A 21,520-nucleotide genomic window follows, 5' to 3' on the forward strand; every position below is an offset into this window, starting at 1 on the left:
GTGCTACTCAATTTTCATATACATTTATCTATAGCTTTTGCTAAGTATTACTGTTATTGTTGCTCTTTTTTAAAAAGTTTGATAATTTTTTTTTTTAAAGATTTTATTTATTCATGAGAGACACAGAGAGAAAGAGAGGCAGAGACACAGGCAAAGAGAGAAGCAGTCTCCATGCAGGGAGCCTGACCTGGGACCAGATCCTGGGACTCTAGGATCATGCCCTAGGCAGAAGGCAGGCGCTAAACCCGCTGAGCCACTCAGGGATCCCAAAGTTTGATAATTTTTGACATGTAGATATCTGTAAAAACCATTACTACAATCAACATAATGAACATATCATCATTCAGCACTCCACAAAGTTTCCTCATGACATTTTGTAATCCCTCCTCATCTCTTACCAGTCCTCTCATCTACCACATGTATATCACAATTACTGTCTATTTTCTGTAACTATAAATAGTTTGTGTTTTCCAAAATAACAGAAATGGAATCATGTGGTATACTTTTCCTCCCCTGCTTGCTTTAACTCAGCATTAATTATTTTGAGATTCATCTGTGTTGTAGTGCATATCATCGTTTGTTCCTTTCTTTTTTTTTTTTTTTAAGATTTTATTTATTTATTCATAGACACAGAGAGAGAGGGGCAGAGACACAGAGGGAGAAGCAGGCTCCATGCAGGGAGCCTGATGTGGGACTCGATCCCGGGTCTCCAGGATCACACTACACTCCAGGCTGCAGGCGGTGCCAAACCGCTGCGCCCCCGGGGCTGCCCTGTTTGTTCCTTTTTATTGCTGAGTAGTAATGTGTTATATGGATGTACCACAATTGGTCTGTTCACCTGTCAGTGGATATTTAGTTTTATTCCAGTTTTGGCTATCACAAATAAAGCAACTGTGAACATTTGTGTACAAGTTTTGTATGGACATATGCTTTCATTTCCTTGGGCAAATACTTAGGAGTAGAATGAATTTATATGTGGTAGGTATATGGTAAACTTTTTAAGAAAAGCTATTTAATTTGATCTGCTGAAATTTTGTGTTGGCTTTTACATGCATGTTTTATAGGAATTACATTTTACAGGAATTATAGGAATCTGCAGTGAGTTTTGGGCTTTTCTCAGACATATGGTTAAATTACCTAAAGATAGTTTTACCCTTTTGAGTCCTGCTTTAAAGATTCATTAGGGGCTCCTGGGTTGCTTAGTCGCTTACGCATCTGCCTTCAGCTTAGATCATGGATGGTCCTGGGACCTTGGGATTGAGTCTGGCTTTGGGCTCCCTGCTCATTGGGGAGTCTGCTTCTCCCTCTGCCCCTTTCCCCTGCTTGTGCGCATGCTCTCTCTCTCTCAAATAAATAAAATCTAAAAAAAAAAAAAAAAAAAGGATTCATCAGGCAAGACCAGAGCAGTACTTACTCTATGGCTATTTGTTCCCCACGGTGGAGGCAAGACCCTTCTAGGCACTCCACCCAATGCCTCATTAAATGTGGTTTTCCAGCCTTCCTGGTGGGAACAGCTATTACTCCAGCCAGTGTATACACCCTGGGCACTGTTGGAGCCAGTCCATTCTCCAGACTCATATGACTTCCTCACATGTGTGTGCTGATCAATATTCAGTGCTCAAAGGGTACTCTCTGCAGATCTCCAGAGTACTCACCCTGTGCAGCTTTTACTTTCCTGGTAGCCTATCTTATGAACTCTAGCTGTCTTGGCTTCCTTGGAGTTTCAGTCCCATCTTAGCTCAGGGGACCACTGAACTCTGCCTGGATTCTCCCTCTGTGCTGCCACCTGGAAAGCCCCATAGGCGGTCAGTGGGAGCAGTCCCAGGGCTCTCCTAATTTGTTGCCATCTCTCAGGGATCACTGTTTTTTGTTACCTAATGTCCTGTGTCTTAAAATGCAATTTTTCACATACTTTGTCCATTTTTTAGTAGTTTCAAGGGGTTAGGTAAATCCAAAAGTAAAGTCTGCTGGTGTTATTATCTTTCCATTTGTATCATTATACACGATCATGATGAAAACAGAAAGAGATTGGTGTATTTTTGAAAAATCACGTCATTCTATCCCTATATGATCATAATGCTAGAAGTTCCTTTAAAGCAACTAGTTGGGGGGTGTGTAGGTAGCTCAGTCAGTTAAACATCTGCCTTCAGCTCAGGTCATGATCCCAGGGTCCTGGGATCAAGCCAGGCATTGGGCTCTCTGCTCAGTGGGGAGTCTATTTCTCCCTCTCCCTCTTCCTCTGTGTGCACGCTCTCTCTCTGAAAGAAATAAATGAAATCTTAAAAAAAAAAAAAATAAAGCAACCACTTGAAGTGATGTAAATAGGACTGTATATTAAATTCACTAGTGGAACCTTAAAAAAATATGTATGCTGGTTCCATCCTCTGATGTGAGGATTCAGCAGATCATGAGAGTTGTATGCTGTTGTGTGTGAGTGGTTAGAAGCCTAGACCTATATATTTTGAAAAAGTTCCCAGTGTTCTCATGTGCATCCTTTGTTATATGTGACTACTCATTTTACAGATGTTGAGTGAGGTAAATGATTTGTCCATGTCACATAGCTATTCAGTGACAGATATGCAACTCTCTTTGCATAGATACATGGTACCTTTTCCTTTCATTTTAAGCTAATAACTCTAAATTTTGAGTTCTGTGTAGGACTATCTGAATCCTAAAGCTGAAGTTACAAGCAGCTGGGTGCTCGTGGTGAAGCATTTCTCAAGTCCACAAACAGCTTTGGAGGCTACATAGCATATATTAAATATCCTTAATAGTATAAAGATTCTGAATCTGGAAATTAACATATTCAAGTAATGAAATTTGTTAAAACCAATTCGCTTTACTGTATATATACAGGGTTATAAAATAATGCATTAAAGAGATTTTTTTTGGTAAGATTTTAATGGAATAGTTACTTCTCTAACAGTAATTATCGGTGCCTTAACATATTTCTGCAGTTTTTCATTTTAGCCTGCAGTGCAGGATGCAGCATCCCTACAGTGCTCTGCCCCCATCACCACACTGTGGTGGTATTTTAGGTGCTGCATAAATATGAACCAGGAAACTGTATGAGCCAAAAACTTGATGGCCCTATATAAAACATTTATAAATCATTATAAGTCAATCACTTGGGACACAGGGTCCAGTTTTCATGTTTATTATAATAAATGTCCAGTTTAACTGTAACCAAATTATTCTATGCTGTTGTTTCTTTTTGAGGCAAACTAAGGAGTTGTTAGTTGTCAAATGAAAGTGAGAACTAGATGAAAATACAGTCTACCTTCTTTCCATAAAGTGTTAATAAGACTATTTTCATGGTGGTCTTATGTTTTATTAATCATAAATCAAGAAAAATGCAATTGTTTCTTAGAATTTTTGGTTATATTAATTGTCCCTATATTTCATTCAGGATGATGATCCTCCCAGTGAAGGACAAGTAATGAGGATTCCCCATAAAAAAATTCATGCAGATGCAATTCCTTCTCTTCTTGCTAAAGAAAACCAGGACTCTTTGGTTTCACCGCAAGCAGCCTACCATTCAGAGGTACTTATTAACCTTAATGATTTTTGTTTTCTTTTGGTTTGATCTAAATACAGGAAAAATAACAAAATATTCCTACTTTTAGTGAAAGCATGCTAATTCTTCAACTTATTCAGGGGTCAACCTTTTAGTGACTTTAACCTGAAGTGCAAACTTTAGAGTTCTACAGTTGAAAGGAATTTAGGCCATCTGTTCCAGCCCTTTTGATCTACAGTTGAGAAAAACTGAAGCCCTTTTAAATGATTTGTGAGGATCATTCATTCTTTCTTTCTTTCTCAACCATTTACTGAATTTCTACTATATGCCAGACATATAGTACCAGTGTCTGCAGTCTGGGTTGTTACCAAGATCAATGATCCTTATGAGTATGAGAACGTTTTGTGAGTAGGCAAGCTAAGGCTTCAATAGAGTCATAGCATATTAAGGTGTTAAATAGCTCAACAATTACAAGTACCCTGGAAAACTGATTCACAATAGAGAAGGTACTATTTATTGCACAACATTTTATATAGTGGTGGCAGAGTAATAGAAGCACTGTGAAATATTCCTAATTAATTTCTAGGGAAAATGTATCTGCCATCATTCTGAACTTTACTTAAGAGTCTCCAAAGGTTTTATTTTTTATTTTTATTTTTTTTTAATTTTTTATTTATTTATGATAGTCACAGAGAGAGAGAGAGGCAGAGACAAAGGCAGAGGGAGAAGCAGGCTCCATGCACCAAGAGCCCGATGTGGGATTTGATCCCGGGTCTCCAGGATCACGCCCTGGGCCAAAGGCAGGCGCTAACCCGCTGCGCCACCCAGGGATCCCAAGGTTTTATTTTAATTGCAAAATAATCTTTTTCTATTTAAAGGCTGTTGAAGTAATTAACATTCCTAAAGAAAAGTCAGATTAAGGACTTAGAGGAGATAGAAGTACACAAGAATTTGGGGAAATTTTAGAAAATCTTGAATGTTGAGCTAAGAAGTTGGATTTTATTTTGTAGTTCAACAGAGCCATCAAAGATGTTTCAGCAGTGATTTCTTCATATACCCTAGTAAAAACACTTCATTGAAATTAAAACCCATTTAAATGAGAAACATGAGAACGTTCGGATAATAGAATTTTTATTCAGTTCTGGATTAGTAAACTCAATATTTCTAAGTCACAAAATGTGGTAGTGATCAGATATATAATTTTTAATACAGAAAGAAAATAGAAATCATAATTTTCTTTTTATTTTTTATTTTTTATTTATTTATTTATTTTTTTATTTTTTTAAGATTTTATTTATTTATTCATAGAGACGCAGAGAAAGAGAGAGAGAGGCAGAGACACAGGCAGAGGGAGAAGCAGGCACCATGCAGAGAGCCTAACGTGGGACTCGATCTAGGATCTCCAGGATCACACCCTGGGCTGCAGGCGGCACTAAACCGCTGCGCCACCGGGCCTGCCCTCTTTTTAGTTTTTAGATTTTGTATATTTGATAAAGAAATATATTTGTACTTGTATACTTTCCCAGGTAAAAAAGCTTTATTAAATATGGTGAAAGTAGTCTTCTTCCACTTATATACTTATAAAAATGTAGTTATTTGGATATGGGTAATGTTTATGTCACGTAAGGTATATTTTCCTCATCATACTTGTTTAACTATAAAGTTCACTCTAGCAAGTTCAGGCAGTTTTTATTAATGGAGAATGAAAGATAAATTTTCTGTTATTTTTATTTGAGGCTGTATGAATCATGTAATGTGTGCCAGCATTTAGTTTAAATCATAAAATTTTTCTTAGATGTTTTGCTATTGAATTTGGAGTTGGAAAAATAGATAATGGTTACTTATCTTCATAAAACATTAGTAACAAAGCCAATTGCTAGATGCCTGATTGAACTAAAACTTTTTAAGACTTTCAGTAGTGTGAGTGTGGCATCATAATAAGTACTTTCTAAAATATCTTTCAAGTAGCCAAGTGTCATGGATCATGATATTTGACTAATTTTTGCTGTTTTGACTTGAATTTAATATGGTGTTTTTAGCAATTGTTTCTACCTTCCATAGGACTTGGAAAACTGTGCAGGTGAGCTTAGTGAAGGACAAAGGCCTGGGCTGACAGCAGCAGCAGAGAACATCTTCCCGGGACGTTCTGTCTCTATGCAGCCACCTGCCACTAATGTGGGGTCTTTGGGTGAAAAATGTGCTCCTAAGCCACTATCTCAGCAATTTGACACAGTTACAGGTATGCACCAACATATTGCTTCTTAATTTATCATTTATTAGAATGCACTTGACTCCCATCACACTTTCTTTGTACTGTTTCCATGCTGAATGCTATATTCTGTCTTGTATAATAATTGCGGTCATGATCCTCATCTGAGTTAAGAAAATAGTGATTTTTAGGTGGAGGCAAAATTTCTTTATTAAAAAGGGTCTTCATTATTGAAAAGTTTAGTAATGACTTTTTTTTGTGGCCTATATACCAATATTTTACCAAATATGATTTAGGTATCAGTGTAAGTATGTGAACCCTATTGGGTGATGCATGGGATAATTTTGGTAATATGCATACATATACTTAATTTTTTTTAATAGTGATGTATTTATTTTACTGTGTATTAGAAAAATATAATTTAGAACACCAAAACTGTGACAGAACGTATCTTGTTTGGGACTAAGTTAAATGAGATAATACTGTAGAAACTCATTCTTCACATTGTATAAATTTCTGACACAGCGCTCAGTGCATTTGTGGCTATTTTAGAATCTCATTAAGCAGACTTTCTCCTATAACACTTTGGAAATAAGAATAGAAGAGAGAATACTGATCACTAGCACATTCAGTTGATTTTCATTATCTCTGGTAGTTATGTTCTATGGAGTCACCAGGAACACTGGATTAGTAAATACTGACCCATTGCTCCGAGGGGAAGATACAGGCCTGGTTCCTGCAAGCCTCTGATGATAACATCTTTGTCCACTGATTGATATATAACCTGTGTTATGTGTAAAGAAATCTTATTATAATATATATTGTTGATGCATTAACCTTGAGATCCGGGTTCACAATGTAGCTCGTGCCTGAACAAAGCTTATCAAATCCAAGATTTTCTCTCTAAGGCCCGTCATACCTTTGTGCACTTAGGAAACCAGATAGCCCTTCAGCACTGTGACTGGGAGCCCTTGGAAACCACAGATCACCAACAAAAAGCATTTTTAAATGTGAACAGACAGTAAATATACAGCAAAAAGGACCCTTGTTTACAGTTATAAGAGCTGAAATAAGAAAACAGCATCACTTTGTTCAGCCTCAGCTGGTAAAATGTAAGTTGGGTGAGGCAAAAGTTTTTTACTGGTCTGCACATGTCTGTGAATGACCACAAAAGCACTGTGACTATTGATTTTGGAGTTAGAAATAAATTTTATTGAGTAGGTGAATTTGTAAATATGGAATCAGCAAATTAATGAGGATCAAATATATTGTCATTTACTGATTTTTTTCCATGGCTATTGCTGGATTCTCTTAAGTGAGAAGAACTTCTGGAGTTATGCAAATTTTCCAGAAATCAGAAAAGGGAATGCATAAAGTTAGGAAAACATTGGCATGCAATGTTTAAAATCTCCATTTCATATTGAGCAAACACCTTTTATCTTTCAGAATTGAGAGAAATTCAAGACTAAATTTTCCAGGAGAATAAATGTAAGATTGGAGTTATTTCTCATTTTGTGCACATAGTGATAGAATTAAATGTTTTACAGGTTTTTTTTTTTAAATTTTTTAAAAAATTTATTCATGAGAGACACAGAGAGAGAGAGAGGCAGAGACACAGGCAGAGGGAGAAACAGGCTCCATGCAGGGAGCCTGACGTGGGACTCAATCCCTGTCTCCAGGATCATGCCCTGGGCTGAAGGCGGTGCTAAACCGCTGAGCCACCCGGGATGCCCCCTTGCCTCTTTCTTTATCCTTCTTTGCTTATATTTGTATATAGCTAACTATGCAGATTGCAGTTAAACAGAATGAACACTAGGTGGCTCCCACAGATCACTTCACAGCTGTAAGGTACTTGAGAAAAACTAGGTACTTGTTAGATTATTATAGAATAAAATACATAAGGTTATATCCTATTTAGTCCCTCCCTATCCCTCTGGTAGCACCTAGCATATTGCCTACAGTACAGTGTATTTGTAATAGTAAGCACATTTTAGGTATTTATTTAACAGGAAAAAATAATAAGTTATGTGGCATAACACAAGGTCAGGCATATAGCAGAGTATGGCTAAGAATTTGGGCTTTGGAAGTTTCAGATATTAGTTTGCATTTCAGCTCTGTGTACTTTGAGGCAAGTAATATAATATCTCTCAGCCCAAGCTTCTTCATCTATCAAGTAGGGATAATATTAGTGTATTAGTTACCCATTGCTATTTAACAGATTACCCCACAATTTAGCAGCCAAAGACAGCAAACATTTATTATCTCACACAATTCTGAAAGTCACAAATATGGTTGTGGCTTAGCTAGGTAATTCTCAGGATCCCCCTTGAGCTTGTTTTTTGGGGCTGAGGTCATCTGAAGGCTTCCACCAGGGTTGGAGGATCTTTTTTTCTAAGCTCACTCAACATGGCTGCTGGCAGAAGGTCTCAGTTCCTCACTACAAAGAACCTGTTTTTAGAACTGCCCATGACACCAGCTGGCTTCCCACAAAGATGATCTTAGAGAAAGTAAGCAATCAGGATGGAAACCTCAATGTCTTTTATAATTTAATATCAGAAGTGACACGCAATTGTTTATGCCACATCCTATCAGTAACACAGACCAATCCTGGAATAATACTGTAGGGGACTACAGAAAGGTGTGAATACCAGGAGACAGGATTCGGGGAGCCATCTTGGAGGCTGGTTATCACAAATAGTGTCCACCGTTTAAGGTTATTAGGATTAGTAAATGACAATGCATATAAAGTAGTCAGCACAGTGCTTACTTAGCACATAGTGAGTGGTGTTCTCTTTAATAATACTCAAGAGTATGTAAAAATGCCTTCTGACATGTATTTAAGAGAAATGGAAACTACTCACAGTTACCTAAAAAGACTATGCCCATAGAGAACTAATGCCATGTATCATTATTTCTGCTGGTGGCTAATTTCATGCCTTTTATATTGATTTTGTTGTTGTTGTTAGAGACAGAGTGCGGGGGACGGACAGAGGTTAGAGGGAGAGAGAGAATCTTAAGTAGGCTTCATGCTCATCATAGAGATTGATGCAGGACTCGATCCCACGACCCTGAGATCATGACCTGAGCCAAAATCAAGAGTTGGATGCTTAACTGACTGAGCCACCCAGGTGCCCTATATTGATTTTTTAATAACTATCTATAGAGGCTCATCACCTCTTACCTTGCATCTTCCCACCTCTGTTCATTGTCAGTAAGTATCCTATTTGCAACCTATATTTCCCTAGCACCCTTCCTAATCCTGAGGCACTCAGTTTGGGTTGAATAACAAAAAGATGCAAAATTAGCTTTGAAGAGTTGCCTTAAGAATCCTAATATGTAAACTGGTATTTTTGAATGAATTGTGAGGACTCCAGAATACACTTTGAATTCTAGCTCTCATTTATTCAGAAAACTTGTATTGAGTACCTACTATGTATCTGATACTATATTATATTTGTACAATGTTAGGGACTTAAGATACAGAGATGCTAGACATCTGCTCTCAAGGAAGTTTACAAACTACTGTAGGAGAAATACAAAAAAGGTAATATAATACTGTGTGATTAGTACAATGCAGACTGCTGTGGGAGTGCAGGGGAGGACTGTACCCACACATGTGGGCTCCGAGAAGGTTTCCTACAAGTCGATATGAAATTGAATCTTAATGGTGGAGCATGTTCCAGTTTGTACAGTTACTTATTGATTTAGAAAATATTTTTTGACTGTTTGCTATGCTCTAAGTATACTTGAAGGACTAGGAATATAAAACCTATTAAGGCCTTATCCATAATGGATTTTTTCTCTAGTAGAAGTAATAAACAAGAGGACACAAACATGCAGTAAATTGTTGTAGTTGTAGGATGGGGTACAGGTCACTTGTACCTGCAGAGAGCAATCAAAAAAGACTTCATACATGAGAGGAGGCTTATTTGAAATGGATTCTCAAAGATGAATAGATGTTTGCCATGTAGTAAATGAGGAGAGACCTTGCAGGCTGAATATGCAATGAAACAAGGGGAAAAAGTAAAAAAATAGCAAGACTTAACTAGGGAGATATAAGTACTTAATCAATGAGCTAGACCTAAGGATGCAATAAGATTGGAGTAGTTAGCAGAAACTAGGTCCTAAAAAGTCCTGGATAATATATGAAATAGTTTTTGAATTTACTCTAACATGATAGGGATCCATTTATATGCCAAATGGAAGATAATGCCAATCTTATTTTATATTTATACCCATGGAAAATTGAGTCTTGAATTTCTGTCAATTCTGAATGTTTTGTGATATTCTCAGATTCATTAAGGGTTGTAAGTAAATGCCTGATATGATCATCTTTGCCTTTTATTTAGCGAGATCATCTAAGGTGTACAGCGTGATGAGTAGATTGGAAAGGATTAAGACTGGAGGCAAGGAGCCTGATTGGACAGGTGTTACAGAAAAGCTGGAACCATTATTATGCAACAATGAGGAAATGTAAAAAGGGAGATTGGAAAGACAAGGAGGAGAATGGACAAGACTTAGTTTGAAAATGAGAGGAGCAAAAGAAAGTCCATCCATATGGTTAAATAGATGGAATTTCCATTCACTAAGAAAGAGGGAATATGGAGAAAGGATAGAATTAGGAGGACATAAGGATGAATGGAGTTTTAAGCATATAGAATTTTAGGCACCTTTGGGTTTCATACAAATGGAGAAGTCTATTTTTGTGACAAACCTGAAGCTGCTGCTCACACTGGCAATTTTGAGTGGATTTAGTCTTCTCTAAAAGTCTTAGTTTCTAAGTCCAAGGTTCCTTTTTCATTGCATAAGTCTCTAGAAGAGTAAAGTTATGGATTTCAAGTTATTATGAATTTGATGTGGATGATATAATAGTTACAAAGAGTGAAGTTACATTATACAGACAAGACTCCCACATTCAATGAGCATACTTTATAGAAGTCACACTACTGTGTTGAGCAAATTTAGCATTGTTACCGTGACTGTCAAGGAATTCTTTCCTGACCCTTTATCACTAGGTTAGATACCTGTCATATGTGCTCTCTGTATAGCTCTCTAATGTTGCCTGCCTAATGTTGCTTTTGTTACACTGATCTGTAATCTCACTTGAGGGTAGTAGGGACTTTATCTTGTTTACTGTCCTATCCTGTCGTCAAGCAAAGTTTGTAGCATCTAGGACATAGTAAATATATGTTAAATGATAGGGTGTTATATGAGTTGAAAGCTATTACGCACTTTTTTGAATGCTTTGGGGAAAAATTTGATTATATACTTTCTGGGTTTTTACATTTAGATCTTTTTGCTTGTTTATTTTTAAAGATTTACTTATTCATGAGAGACAGAGAGAGAGGCAGAGACCCAGGCAGAGGGAGAAGCAGGCTTCTCGCGGGGAGCCCGATGCGGGACTCGATCCCGGATCCCGGGATCATGCCCTGAGCTGAAGGCAGATGCTCAACTGCTGAGCCACCCAGGCGTCCCTACATTTAGATATTTATCAAAATTTATTTCATGTCTTTTTAATTAATTTTTTCTTTATACTTATATATTAACCACATATAATTTCACATAAAACAAAATGTGATTATATCATATATTAAACTATGAACAATTTTTTTGGAGTGTCTTCTGTCTATTCATTTGTCCTCACATTTTCTTCTATTTCATATTATGCCTTACTCCAGCTAACTCATACTAAGATTCTGGCATGTAATCTTCCTGTTTTTGTTCATGGACATACTCACATGTATAATATACATGATAGATACATATGATGTGTGTGTGCGCTGTTATTTTACAAGCTGATATCATATAATGCCTACCTGCCAGCATTTGTTTTTGCATAGTAAATCCTGTAGAAATTACTCACACGTCTCTGATTGCATATGAGTATATATGTCTTCTTATGTTTGTTAACCATTTGGATTTGCTCACTGTGAATTACCTTTTAAGTTTTTTCCCCATCTGTTAGGTTCTAAATTTTTCTTATAATTTTATAAGAACTATTTCTATATTTTATTTATTTATTTTTATTTATTTTATTTTTAAAGATTCTATATTTTAGATGTTTTCTATCATCTATATTGCAAATATCTTTTTCCAAATTTGAACTGAATTCATTGACATTATTTATAATCTTTCTTTGCCATATAGTTAAAAGAATTTTATATAGTTATTTCTTTTATACTTTATGTGTTTTTATGACTTGATTAGGTTTCTCCTAACACAAGTTTATACCTGTAGTCTCATAGGTTTTCTTGCAAGATTTTCATTATTTAGTATATATTTATATTTAAGTCTATGTGGAATTTACTTTTGCAAATGGTGTAAGGTAAAAGTCCAATATGATTTTCTTCCACATAAATAGTTGGGCCAGCATCAACTAATATATAAACTGTTTTCCTTTCCACTGAATTAAAATATCAATATTAAAATATTGATATTAAAATATCAATTTGGGGGATCCCTGGGTGGCTCAGCAGTTTAGCACCTCCCTTTGGCCCAGGGCACGATCCTGGAGTCCCGGGATCGAGTCCCACATCAAGCTTCTGGCATGGAGCCTGCTTCTCCTTCCTCCTGTGTCTCTGCCTCTCTCTAGGTCTATCATAAATAAATAAATAAATAAATAAATCTTTAAAAAAAATAAAAATAAAATATCAATTTGTATACTATTCTCATAGATATAGAGTATTTTCTGGATTCTTTATTATAAGTATTCTGGATTTTCTATAATCTTAAACATATCAGACTATTGTGTCTTTATGGCACATTCTATTACCTGACAGGGCAAGGTTCCCCTTCAAAAATTTTTTCATACTTTGGTTGGCAGGTTTCAGACATTTATTCCATATAAACTCTAAAACTATTTTTTTTTATTAAAAATTGTCCTAGGGCAGCCTGGGTGGCTCAGTGGTTTAGCGCCGCCTTCAGCCCAGGGCCTGATCTTGGGGACCCGGGATCAAGTCCCACATAAGGCTCCCTCAATGGAGCCTGCTTCTCCCTCTGCCTGTGTCTCTGCCTCTCTCTCTCTCTCTCTCTCCCTGTGTCTCTCATGAATAAATAAAATCTTTAAAAAAATAATCGTCCTAATTGGAATTGTACTATTTATTAATATTGGAAGAATTAATATTTTTATAGTATGTCTTACTATTCATATCTTGTTTGTTCACATCAATATGTTTTAATAATTTATTCATGTGGATTCTATTATTTTCTTAATTTTATTTTATTTTATTTTATTTTTTTTTTTTAATTTTTATTTATTTATGATAGTCACAGAGAGAGAGAGAGAGGCAGAGACACAGGCAGAGGGAGAAGCAGGCTCCATGCACTGGGAGCCCGACGTGGGATTCGATCCCGGGTCTCCAGGATCACGCCCTGGGCCAAAGGCAGGCGCCAAACCGCTGCGCCACCCAGGGATCCCTCTTAATTTTATTTTTAAATTATTTTAAAGTTTTAATCACTGTCCGTAAAGGATTATTTTTCCATTTTTAGGTGTGTACTGGTATAATATAGAGAAAAACCAATGATTTTTATATATTTACCTAGTATTCAGTCACATTACTTAATTATCTTAATTCTCATAGAGTTATATTTCCTCACTAGAGTGTCTTGGTTTTTCTAGATATGTAACCTTATGATCAGCACAGAATTTTTAATATCTTCTCTTTTAACATTATATTTGCTAATTTTTTTATCTTAATTCATTTGCCAGTCTTAGGAAAATCTTGGAAAAGTGACATATGAATAGAATAGGATATAGGAGAGTATAAAGAAGCCAATATATAAGGCCTAGAACAATAGTTACTCTGAATGATGGATATTATTACCATTATTAACGATATTATGCTAGATAATTAAATGAGAATAAAATAGTTGATAAAAATTTGAGAAATTGTAGAGATTGAATCTGGAAATATAAAAATTAAAACTCAAGGTATATAATTTATTTTATGTAAAACTCACCTAAAAATAGAGATTAACATAAAAGAACAGAGGGTATTTATTTGTTATACCTAAGACATTGTCAATACACTGACTTTTTTTTTTTAAGAGAGAGGTGGGGGGGAGAATCAAAAATTTTTTAAGGTTTTATTTATTTATTTGAAAGAGAGAGAGAGCACAAGCAGGAGGAGCAGCAGGCAGAGGGAGAGGGAGAATCAGGCTCTCCACTGAGCAGAGAGACTGATGTGAGACTTGATTCCAGGACCTTGGGACCATGACTCAAGCCAAAGGCCAGATGCTTAGCCAACTGAGCTGCCCAGGTGCCCCAGAGAGAGTATCTTAAGTAGGCTCTACACCCAGCATGGAGCCTGACAGAGGGCTCAGTCTCAAAATCCTGACATCAGGACCTGAGCCAAAATTAAGAGGTAGATGCTTAACCAATTGAGCCACGCAAGCACCCCCTATAATGACTTTTTTTTTTTAAAATACACTGACTTTAAATGGAAAATATTTATGATGTCTTTAAGCTATTTTTTTAAATTTTTATTTATTTATGATAGTCACACAGAGAGAGAGAGAGAGAGAGGCAGAGACACAGGCAGAGGGAGAAGCAGGCTCCATGCACCGGGATCCCGACGTGGGACTCGATCCCGGGTTTCCAGGATCGCGCCCTGGGCCAAAGGCAGGCGCTAAACCGCTGAGCCACCCAGGGATCCCTATGATGTCTTTAAAATATTATTTCATTTAAAATGATTTGTTTAGGTATAATGCTTCAGATCTACATCTATTTCTATTGACTACAGTGAGATACAGTATATACAAATTTTATATACTGTGGTATATATTTAAATATATATATATAATATATACATCTATTTCTATTGACTACAGTGAGATACAGTATATACAAATTTTATATACAGTATATACAAATTTTATATACTGTGGTATGTATGTAAAAGGTGACCATTAATTAGGAAAAACAAAATTTTCCTAGAAATATTTCAGTAGGAATATAAAATAAATGACTGGGAGTTGGAAAATGAAGATTCTAATTCCTCTGCTTTTTGGATAGTTAACTTCCCTGAGCCTTAACTTTGTCAGTAAATGATAGTTATAAAACTATCTGACCTGACTACTTTATAGAATGTTTATAATAGTTAAATTAAGTGACAACGAATGTGAAAGTGTATGGAGTATAAGATGCAATATAAATGTACCATGATATTAGATAGATAGCTCTGCTCTTATTGCCTTCTTTTTATTGATTTGATTGAGATGCCATTTGGATGAAAAAAAAGAAGAACTTGATCACTTGAAGAAAAATATCTACAGAACAAAGCTAAGCAATACTAACATTTTCTAGCTAGGAAATTGCCCCTTGCTTTCACATTACATTTTAGAAATAAAGTTATGTGTTGGCTCTTACTGATAGAAAAAGTAAGCTGGAATCTTAGGAGTTGGAGTTTAGGAGTTGGATTTGGTGTAGACTGCATGAAAAACTTGTTGATTGGAACCTTAGAATAATCCATAGAGTTGTTGGAACATAGGTATTTTTTGCATTCTCTACATGGTTTGGTTTTAATTGTAATGAAGACTTGGTACCAGATTATTTTGGTTAAAGTACACTGCTACTTCTTATTCAGCAATGAGAAATATTGGTAATTTTAGTCAATTACTTGTTCTTTTTCTAAGATAAGCAATTAATTTTAACTTTTTGTTTATATATTTGATAACAGGTGCTGGTTATGAAGATTCATGTGCTAGTCATGGTCCAATGAGTTTGGAAGAATTGGAGTTTCAGCCAAATTCCAACCTTGCTCTTCCCACAACCCTTCTGACAGCACAAGAAAATGATGTTAAGTTATCAGGAGCAGCTGAAGATATTCATCAGGTACCAAATTAATGTACTTTACTTAAAATGAGAATGCTAATAATATTGTCTTAGCATGGTGTACTGTCAAGAGCATAGTCTTTGGAGCCATGCTTCCTTTATTTACTAACTCATACCTGGATAACGAATCTTATTAGCTCTTAGGATTCTAGCTGTGACCTTGAATATATAGCCTTTTTCTAAGCCTCAGTATCCTCATCTTTATTTTAAAGATTAAAAATAACATATATAAAATGCTTGTCACTAGTTAGGTAGCTGTTATTATTTATACTTTGGATCCCCATGCAATATTGGGCTCAGTAAATTGTGCATAAATTTATTATATTAAAATTTGTAAAGGTTGCTAACATGGAAGCATAAGAAATTTCATACTGAGTTAGGCCAATGGCCCATGTGATCTTGTATACTGAAAAAAATAGATTAATTACTCTTCAATGTGTAAAGAAATGTTCATATTATTCAAAACAGTTTTGTATCTGTGTAATAGCAATGCATTTCTCATGGTAGATTAATTTATTCCCTAAGTGTTTATTGCATGGAATTGTATAGCATTGCATGGTGTTGGTACTACTGGTTGCAACCTCAGGAGTTTCCTGGGTAAAGTTCAAAACTGGCTTCCTATGCATGGAGAGCAAGAGGAGACCAAATAAAGACGCAGACACTTCAGATTGGTGGGTGGCAGGTTTAATAAGCAAGGGAACTTACTTATGAGGTTTGTCTTAGGCAGCTGTAAGACAAGTAGATCTCTGTACCCACCCACCAGAATAAAAATTTATATGGAAGCCTTAATTTGGTTCAGTCAGGTATTAAGTCCAGATGGTCTCATAACACCTTACTCTCTTAAGACTATGTCCTTAAAACTACTTCTAGTATGGAAATAGTAGGTGGAACGTACATTCCAAAGACAGGGAGAGAGCAAGGAGCCTCTGATTGCCTGAGTTCAGCTTGTGGATCAACCACTCATTGATAAGAATCCAAAGATAGCTTTTTAAATTCCTGTTAAAGTATAGCTGTTTTCAGAACTCATTCATAATTAGGCCCATAAGGCAGGAAAAGGAAGAAAGAAAATGGCTTCACAATTTGTGATACGTGATTGTAAAAGAATGTGTGACTGTGGTCAATTTCAAATTTGTTTTAAGTTATAGGTAAGGAAGAGAGGGGATGGGGCTTATGGTGGAATATACATTTCTTGAATAGCGAAGGAGGGTAACAATACCTACTCATGCTTGTGAGAATTAAATGATGTTACTAAATATAAAAGCTCTTTGAAAATTGCAGTGCATTATGCAGATTTTCATTTTATGTAAAAGTGGTTATGTGGGAGAGCTTACAAGCAAATTAAGTTTTTATCCTGTCTAAATCCATCATGTATATGTATCTAGAATAGTTTGATTTATAAGGAGCTCTGAATTCTCTAGTGAAAATAGACAGAAATGATTTGAATATTTGAAATCTGTATATTACCCAAATCTTCTAAAGATTTTATTTCCAATATCTTCTCATTAGTAATATGTACTCTATCACACATTTAGCAATTAGAAGGTATGGATAGTATTCAAATTTTAGAAACATCTAAATTTTATTGCTCAAAAATCTTTAAAGTAACTTAAAAAGCAATGACTTATGTCTTAAATTCTTTAGTACCAACAAAAACATGACCAAGAACATAAGCAAGTTGAACATAAGCCAGCACAAAGCCGTTTAATACGTGTAAGAAATAAATCTGATACTTCGTTTTCACAGCAACAAGGTAAGATTTGTTTTCTTGTAATGTAATAGTTTGATTCTTGTCCTGATATTGAATAAGTATAAATGAGAATATTTTTATATACATCTCATTCTTGTCTGTAGGTATTTTGTTTTTTCTTAGTCTACTGGGATAAAGAATTTGGTATCCTATTTGACTGTATGTGTGTTCTTTTTACCAATAAACACTATTTCTAATGGATTTTTTAAACTCTTAGGTAGTGTTTTTCCTTTATTGTTATTTTTAAAATTTTTAAATTTAATTAACATATAATGTATTATTGGTTTCAGAGGTAGAGGTCAGTGATTCATCAGTCTAATACAACACCCAGTGCACATTACATCATATGCCTTCCTTAATGTTCATCACATAGTGTTTTTCCTTTAATCTTACCTTTTGGTTCTTGTACAATTAAATGCCCTTTTATCTACTGATAGGTCTGTATCTGTGTCCTAGTTGTCTGTTTTAAATTATAATAGGATAAAGGCAGGAGCTATGGCTATAAAGGCGCTTTGTAAAGGCTATTTAGTGTGGGTAAAGTTCACCAATAAGCACAATGTAAAAAAAACCAAAGGACTCTCATATTAAATTCTATTAATATGAATGACCTTTTCTATACTGTTGTTTGATTATCAAAGTTGTGTGGTTGAACTTCATCTCTACAATAAGCATCCCAACATTTTGATGTTGCCTTTTGTTTCTGAAAGACTGTTGGCTTTGTGCTTTATTTACTTTCTTAGTCATTTAAATTTAATATAACCTAAATTATGAAATTTGGCAGTAGAAATTAAGGTGTCTTCTGTTTTAAAACTTTATTTCCACAATCTGGGAAAAAGTGTTAGGAATGTTTTGGGCAGTATAATGTTTTTCTTTGCTTTTATAATTGTGATATTTATCTCATTTATTGAATGCCAATATAATTGCTAATGTAACTCTGCATTTAGTTTTATAGGGAAGACCTAAATGAGGAATTACTCAAGATAATTATTAAAATTATGGCATGTAATGTTTAGGTTTTTACTTTTCTGTTTTCTGTTCCTCTCTTGCTCTAACTTCTTAGAACTTTGTCATCCTGACCACCTTTTCAACCCAACCATAATACAGTAGTGTTAATATTGTATTTTAGAATCCCATGGAAACTTACCTGTAAAATTCTTATAGTATTTAAAAATTAATCATGACAGTATATAGATATGATCAAATGAATATTTCTAAGATAATATCAGGACTGCTTGATGTCCTTCTACTGAGTACTGTTACCATTTTATAGTCAAAGACTATATTTAAGTTGGGTTTAAAAATTGTAATTTCTTAAAATTATTAATAATTTTTTTTCTTTTGGGAGGGTATTATATGTAATAAAATGGTCATTTTTCTCAGCTGATAGGAAAATTTATTTGGTAAGATTTTAAAGTTATCTCTTTAGGAAAGTGACATTGTTTTCGGTTCCACATATATGAATGTCTGGCCACAAGATGGCAATAGTTAAATTCTTGTTGACTTACAACAAAATGTCATTAAGTACAATGTCATTAAATAATATCTAATTAACATATAATAAGTCAATATTATAACATATATCATAATATATATAATATATAATATATATAATATATATAATAATATAATCATAAGAAGAATTAAAGAAACCGAGGTGTTGGCCAGTTAAAGGAAGTTTTATTTAGAAAGAGTTTAGAACAGTTGGACTTAATATATATAATTTTTTAATTTAACTTAATTTTTTTATTTAACTTTATTTATTTAACTTATTATTTAACTACCTGTATTTAGTTAACTTATTATTTAACTACCTGTATTTATGTAATACAAAAGTTTGGAGAGCAGACCTATATCAGCTTTGACTGAGACAAATAAATACTCAGTGAGTTATAAATAGAACATTTTAAAATAGAAGCCAAGTGTTTCACTCTATAATTGATACATATCTCCATACTGAATATTTTTTTAATGAATATGATTGCGTTGGCAAATATAGTCAGTTATGACTTTTTCCCCATAAATTTTGTGGGCTTTATTTTTTTTCTCTGATGAAACTCTATGACATTGCCAAATGTTTCAGAGAATAGGAGAGTTAGAGTGCCAAAATAATCCTTGAGGGTTCTCAGGACTTTGGGTGACCTTGAAGGAATTCAATCCTATCTCTTATATAGAGACCTTGAAGATATGAAGGAAATTCACCTTATCACAAGGGAATCAAAACCGCATCTTTTTTTGAGAGACAAATGCTTCTAAGAATACTTGAACCCCAAATTATGACTGTTTCAGGGGAAAGTATCATGTATTTCACTTTGAAATGTGTAGTAGTTTAATATTTATATATAAAGAATCAAGCAGTTCACTAATAGTAACAGTTCTTTCAATGACCAAGATTTGGTAGGACATGGGTCCTAGCACTGTGCTTCCAAGAAATATGTAAAATCCTTGTTTTTTCTTCCCCTTTGATTATGACTTTCAAGTTTTAATATAAAAGAGAGAAACTGAATTGATCTGACAGATGACTATCTTTGGAATATAAGAGTGAAACTCTTTCATTTGGTATTGAATTCATTGGATATATATTTTTTTTTAACTTTTTTTTTAATTTTTATTTATTTATGATAGTCACACACACAGAGAGAGAGAGAGAGAGAGAGAGAGAGAGAGGCGGAGACACAGGCAGAGGGAGAAGCAGGCTCCATGCACCAGGAGCCCGATATGGGATTCGATCCCGGGTCTCCAGGATCGCGCCCTGGGCCAAAGGCAGGCGCTAAACCGCTGCGCCACCCAGGGATCCCGCTTGGATATATTTTTGACCACATGATACCACTTATCTGATTCTATGTCCTGATTAATGGTTTTATAGTGAAAGCAACCATTTAAGTGATTTTAATGAGTCATTTTATTTTTTTTTCCTTTTTACTGTACAAGTTAACTTTTACTGTATCTTCTACTGTGCAAGTTAACTTTCTTTCATATTAATGAGACTAGTTTTAAATTCACTTGGTTGTTATAAACCAGGAACAATTAAATTCTATAAAGTAATGTGTTAAAATAGTTCCTTTTATTTTTTAATTTTTTATATTCTATCAGTATCTTTTTTTAAAATTTGAATATAGTTGACACACAGTGTTACATTAGTTTTCTGGGTACAACATAGTGATTTGACAAGTTTATGCATTGATGCTGTGCTCACCACAGGGGTAGCTGCTATCTATCATCATACAACATTGTTACAGTATCACTGACTATATTCCTTATGTTGTGCTTTTTGTTCCTGTGACTTATTCATTCCATAACTGGAAGCCTGTATCTTCCACTTCCCTTCACTGGTTTTACCTATCTCCTCCGGGCCCTTCCCTCTAGCAACCATCAGTTTATTCTCTGTATTTATAGGTTTGATTCTGCTATTGGTTTGTTTATTCATTTGTTTTATTTTTTTTAGCTTACACATAAGATTGAAATCATATGGTATTTGTCTTTCTCAGTCTGACTTACTTCACTTAGCATAATACCCTTTAGGTCCATCCATGTTGTTTCAGATAGCACAATCTTATCCCTTTTTATGACTGTGTAATATTCCTGTGGGATATGTGTGTGTGTGTGTGTGTGTGTGTGTGTGTGTGCACGCATGCATGCATGCATATCACATCTTCCAATCCACTCATCTATTGATGGACACTTTAAGTTGCTTCCATGTCTTGGCTACTGTAAATAATGCTGCAATAAACATAGACGTGTATGTATCTTTTTGAACTAGTATTTTCATTTTCTTTGGGTAAAGTATCCAGTAGTGGAATTGTTGGATCATATGGTATTTCTGTTTTTAATTTTTTTGGGATCTCTGTATTTTCCACAGTGGCTGTACCAATACACATTCCCACCAACCATGTACAGGGGTCCCTTTTTTTCCACATCCTTGCCAACATTTATTATTTCTTCTCTTTTTTATTTTAGCCATTCTGACAGATGTGAAGTTGTAATCTCACTGTGGTTTTTTATTTGTATTTCCCTGGTGATTTGTGATGTTGAACATCTTTTCATATTTCTGTTGACCACTTATATGTCTTTTTTAGAAAAATGCCATTTAGGTCCTCTGCCCATTTTTAAATCAGATTTTTTTTTTTTTAGAGTTGAATTACAGAAGTTCTTTATATATTTTAGATATTAATCTCTTATTAGATATATCATTTGCAAATACCTTCTCCCATTTTGTAG

General features: G+C 34.8%; 1 protein-coding gene across 8 annotated transcripts in view; it reads left to right on the forward strand.

Annotated features, from left to right (window-relative positions):
• KIAA0586 (KIAA0586 ortholog) overlaps positions 1 to 21,520 on the forward strand; it is a 109,150-nt gene that overhangs the window by 57,365 nt on the left and 30,265 nt on the right. For 7 of the 8 annotated variants that reach the window (XR_003135409.3, XM_025444069.3, XM_025444070.3 and 4 more), the window contains 4 exons: positions 3,410 to 3,544; positions 5,579 to 5,756; positions 15,404 to 15,558; positions 17,200 to 17,308. Coding sequence is in view for 6 of the 8 variants with exons in the window: in XM_025444069.3 (XP_025299854.1) it covers positions 3,410 to 3,544; positions 5,579 to 5,756; positions 15,404 to 15,558; positions 17,200 to 17,308 (577 nt within the window). In the remaining 2 variants the exon portion in view is untranslated. Of the gene's footprint in view, positions 1 to 3,409; positions 3,545 to 5,578; positions 5,757 to 6,659; positions 6,839 to 15,403; positions 15,559 to 17,199; positions 17,309 to 21,520 lie in introns of those variants that run through there. The other variant, XR_003135410.3, reaches the window with a different exon arrangement.

The sequence above is a fragment of the Canis lupus genome, chromosome 8, assembly GCF_003254725.2.
Source record: "Canis lupus dingo isolate Sandy chromosome 8, ASM325472v2, whole genome shotgun sequence".
NCBI lineage: Eukaryota > Metazoa > Chordata > Mammalia > Carnivora > Canidae > Canis > Canis lupus.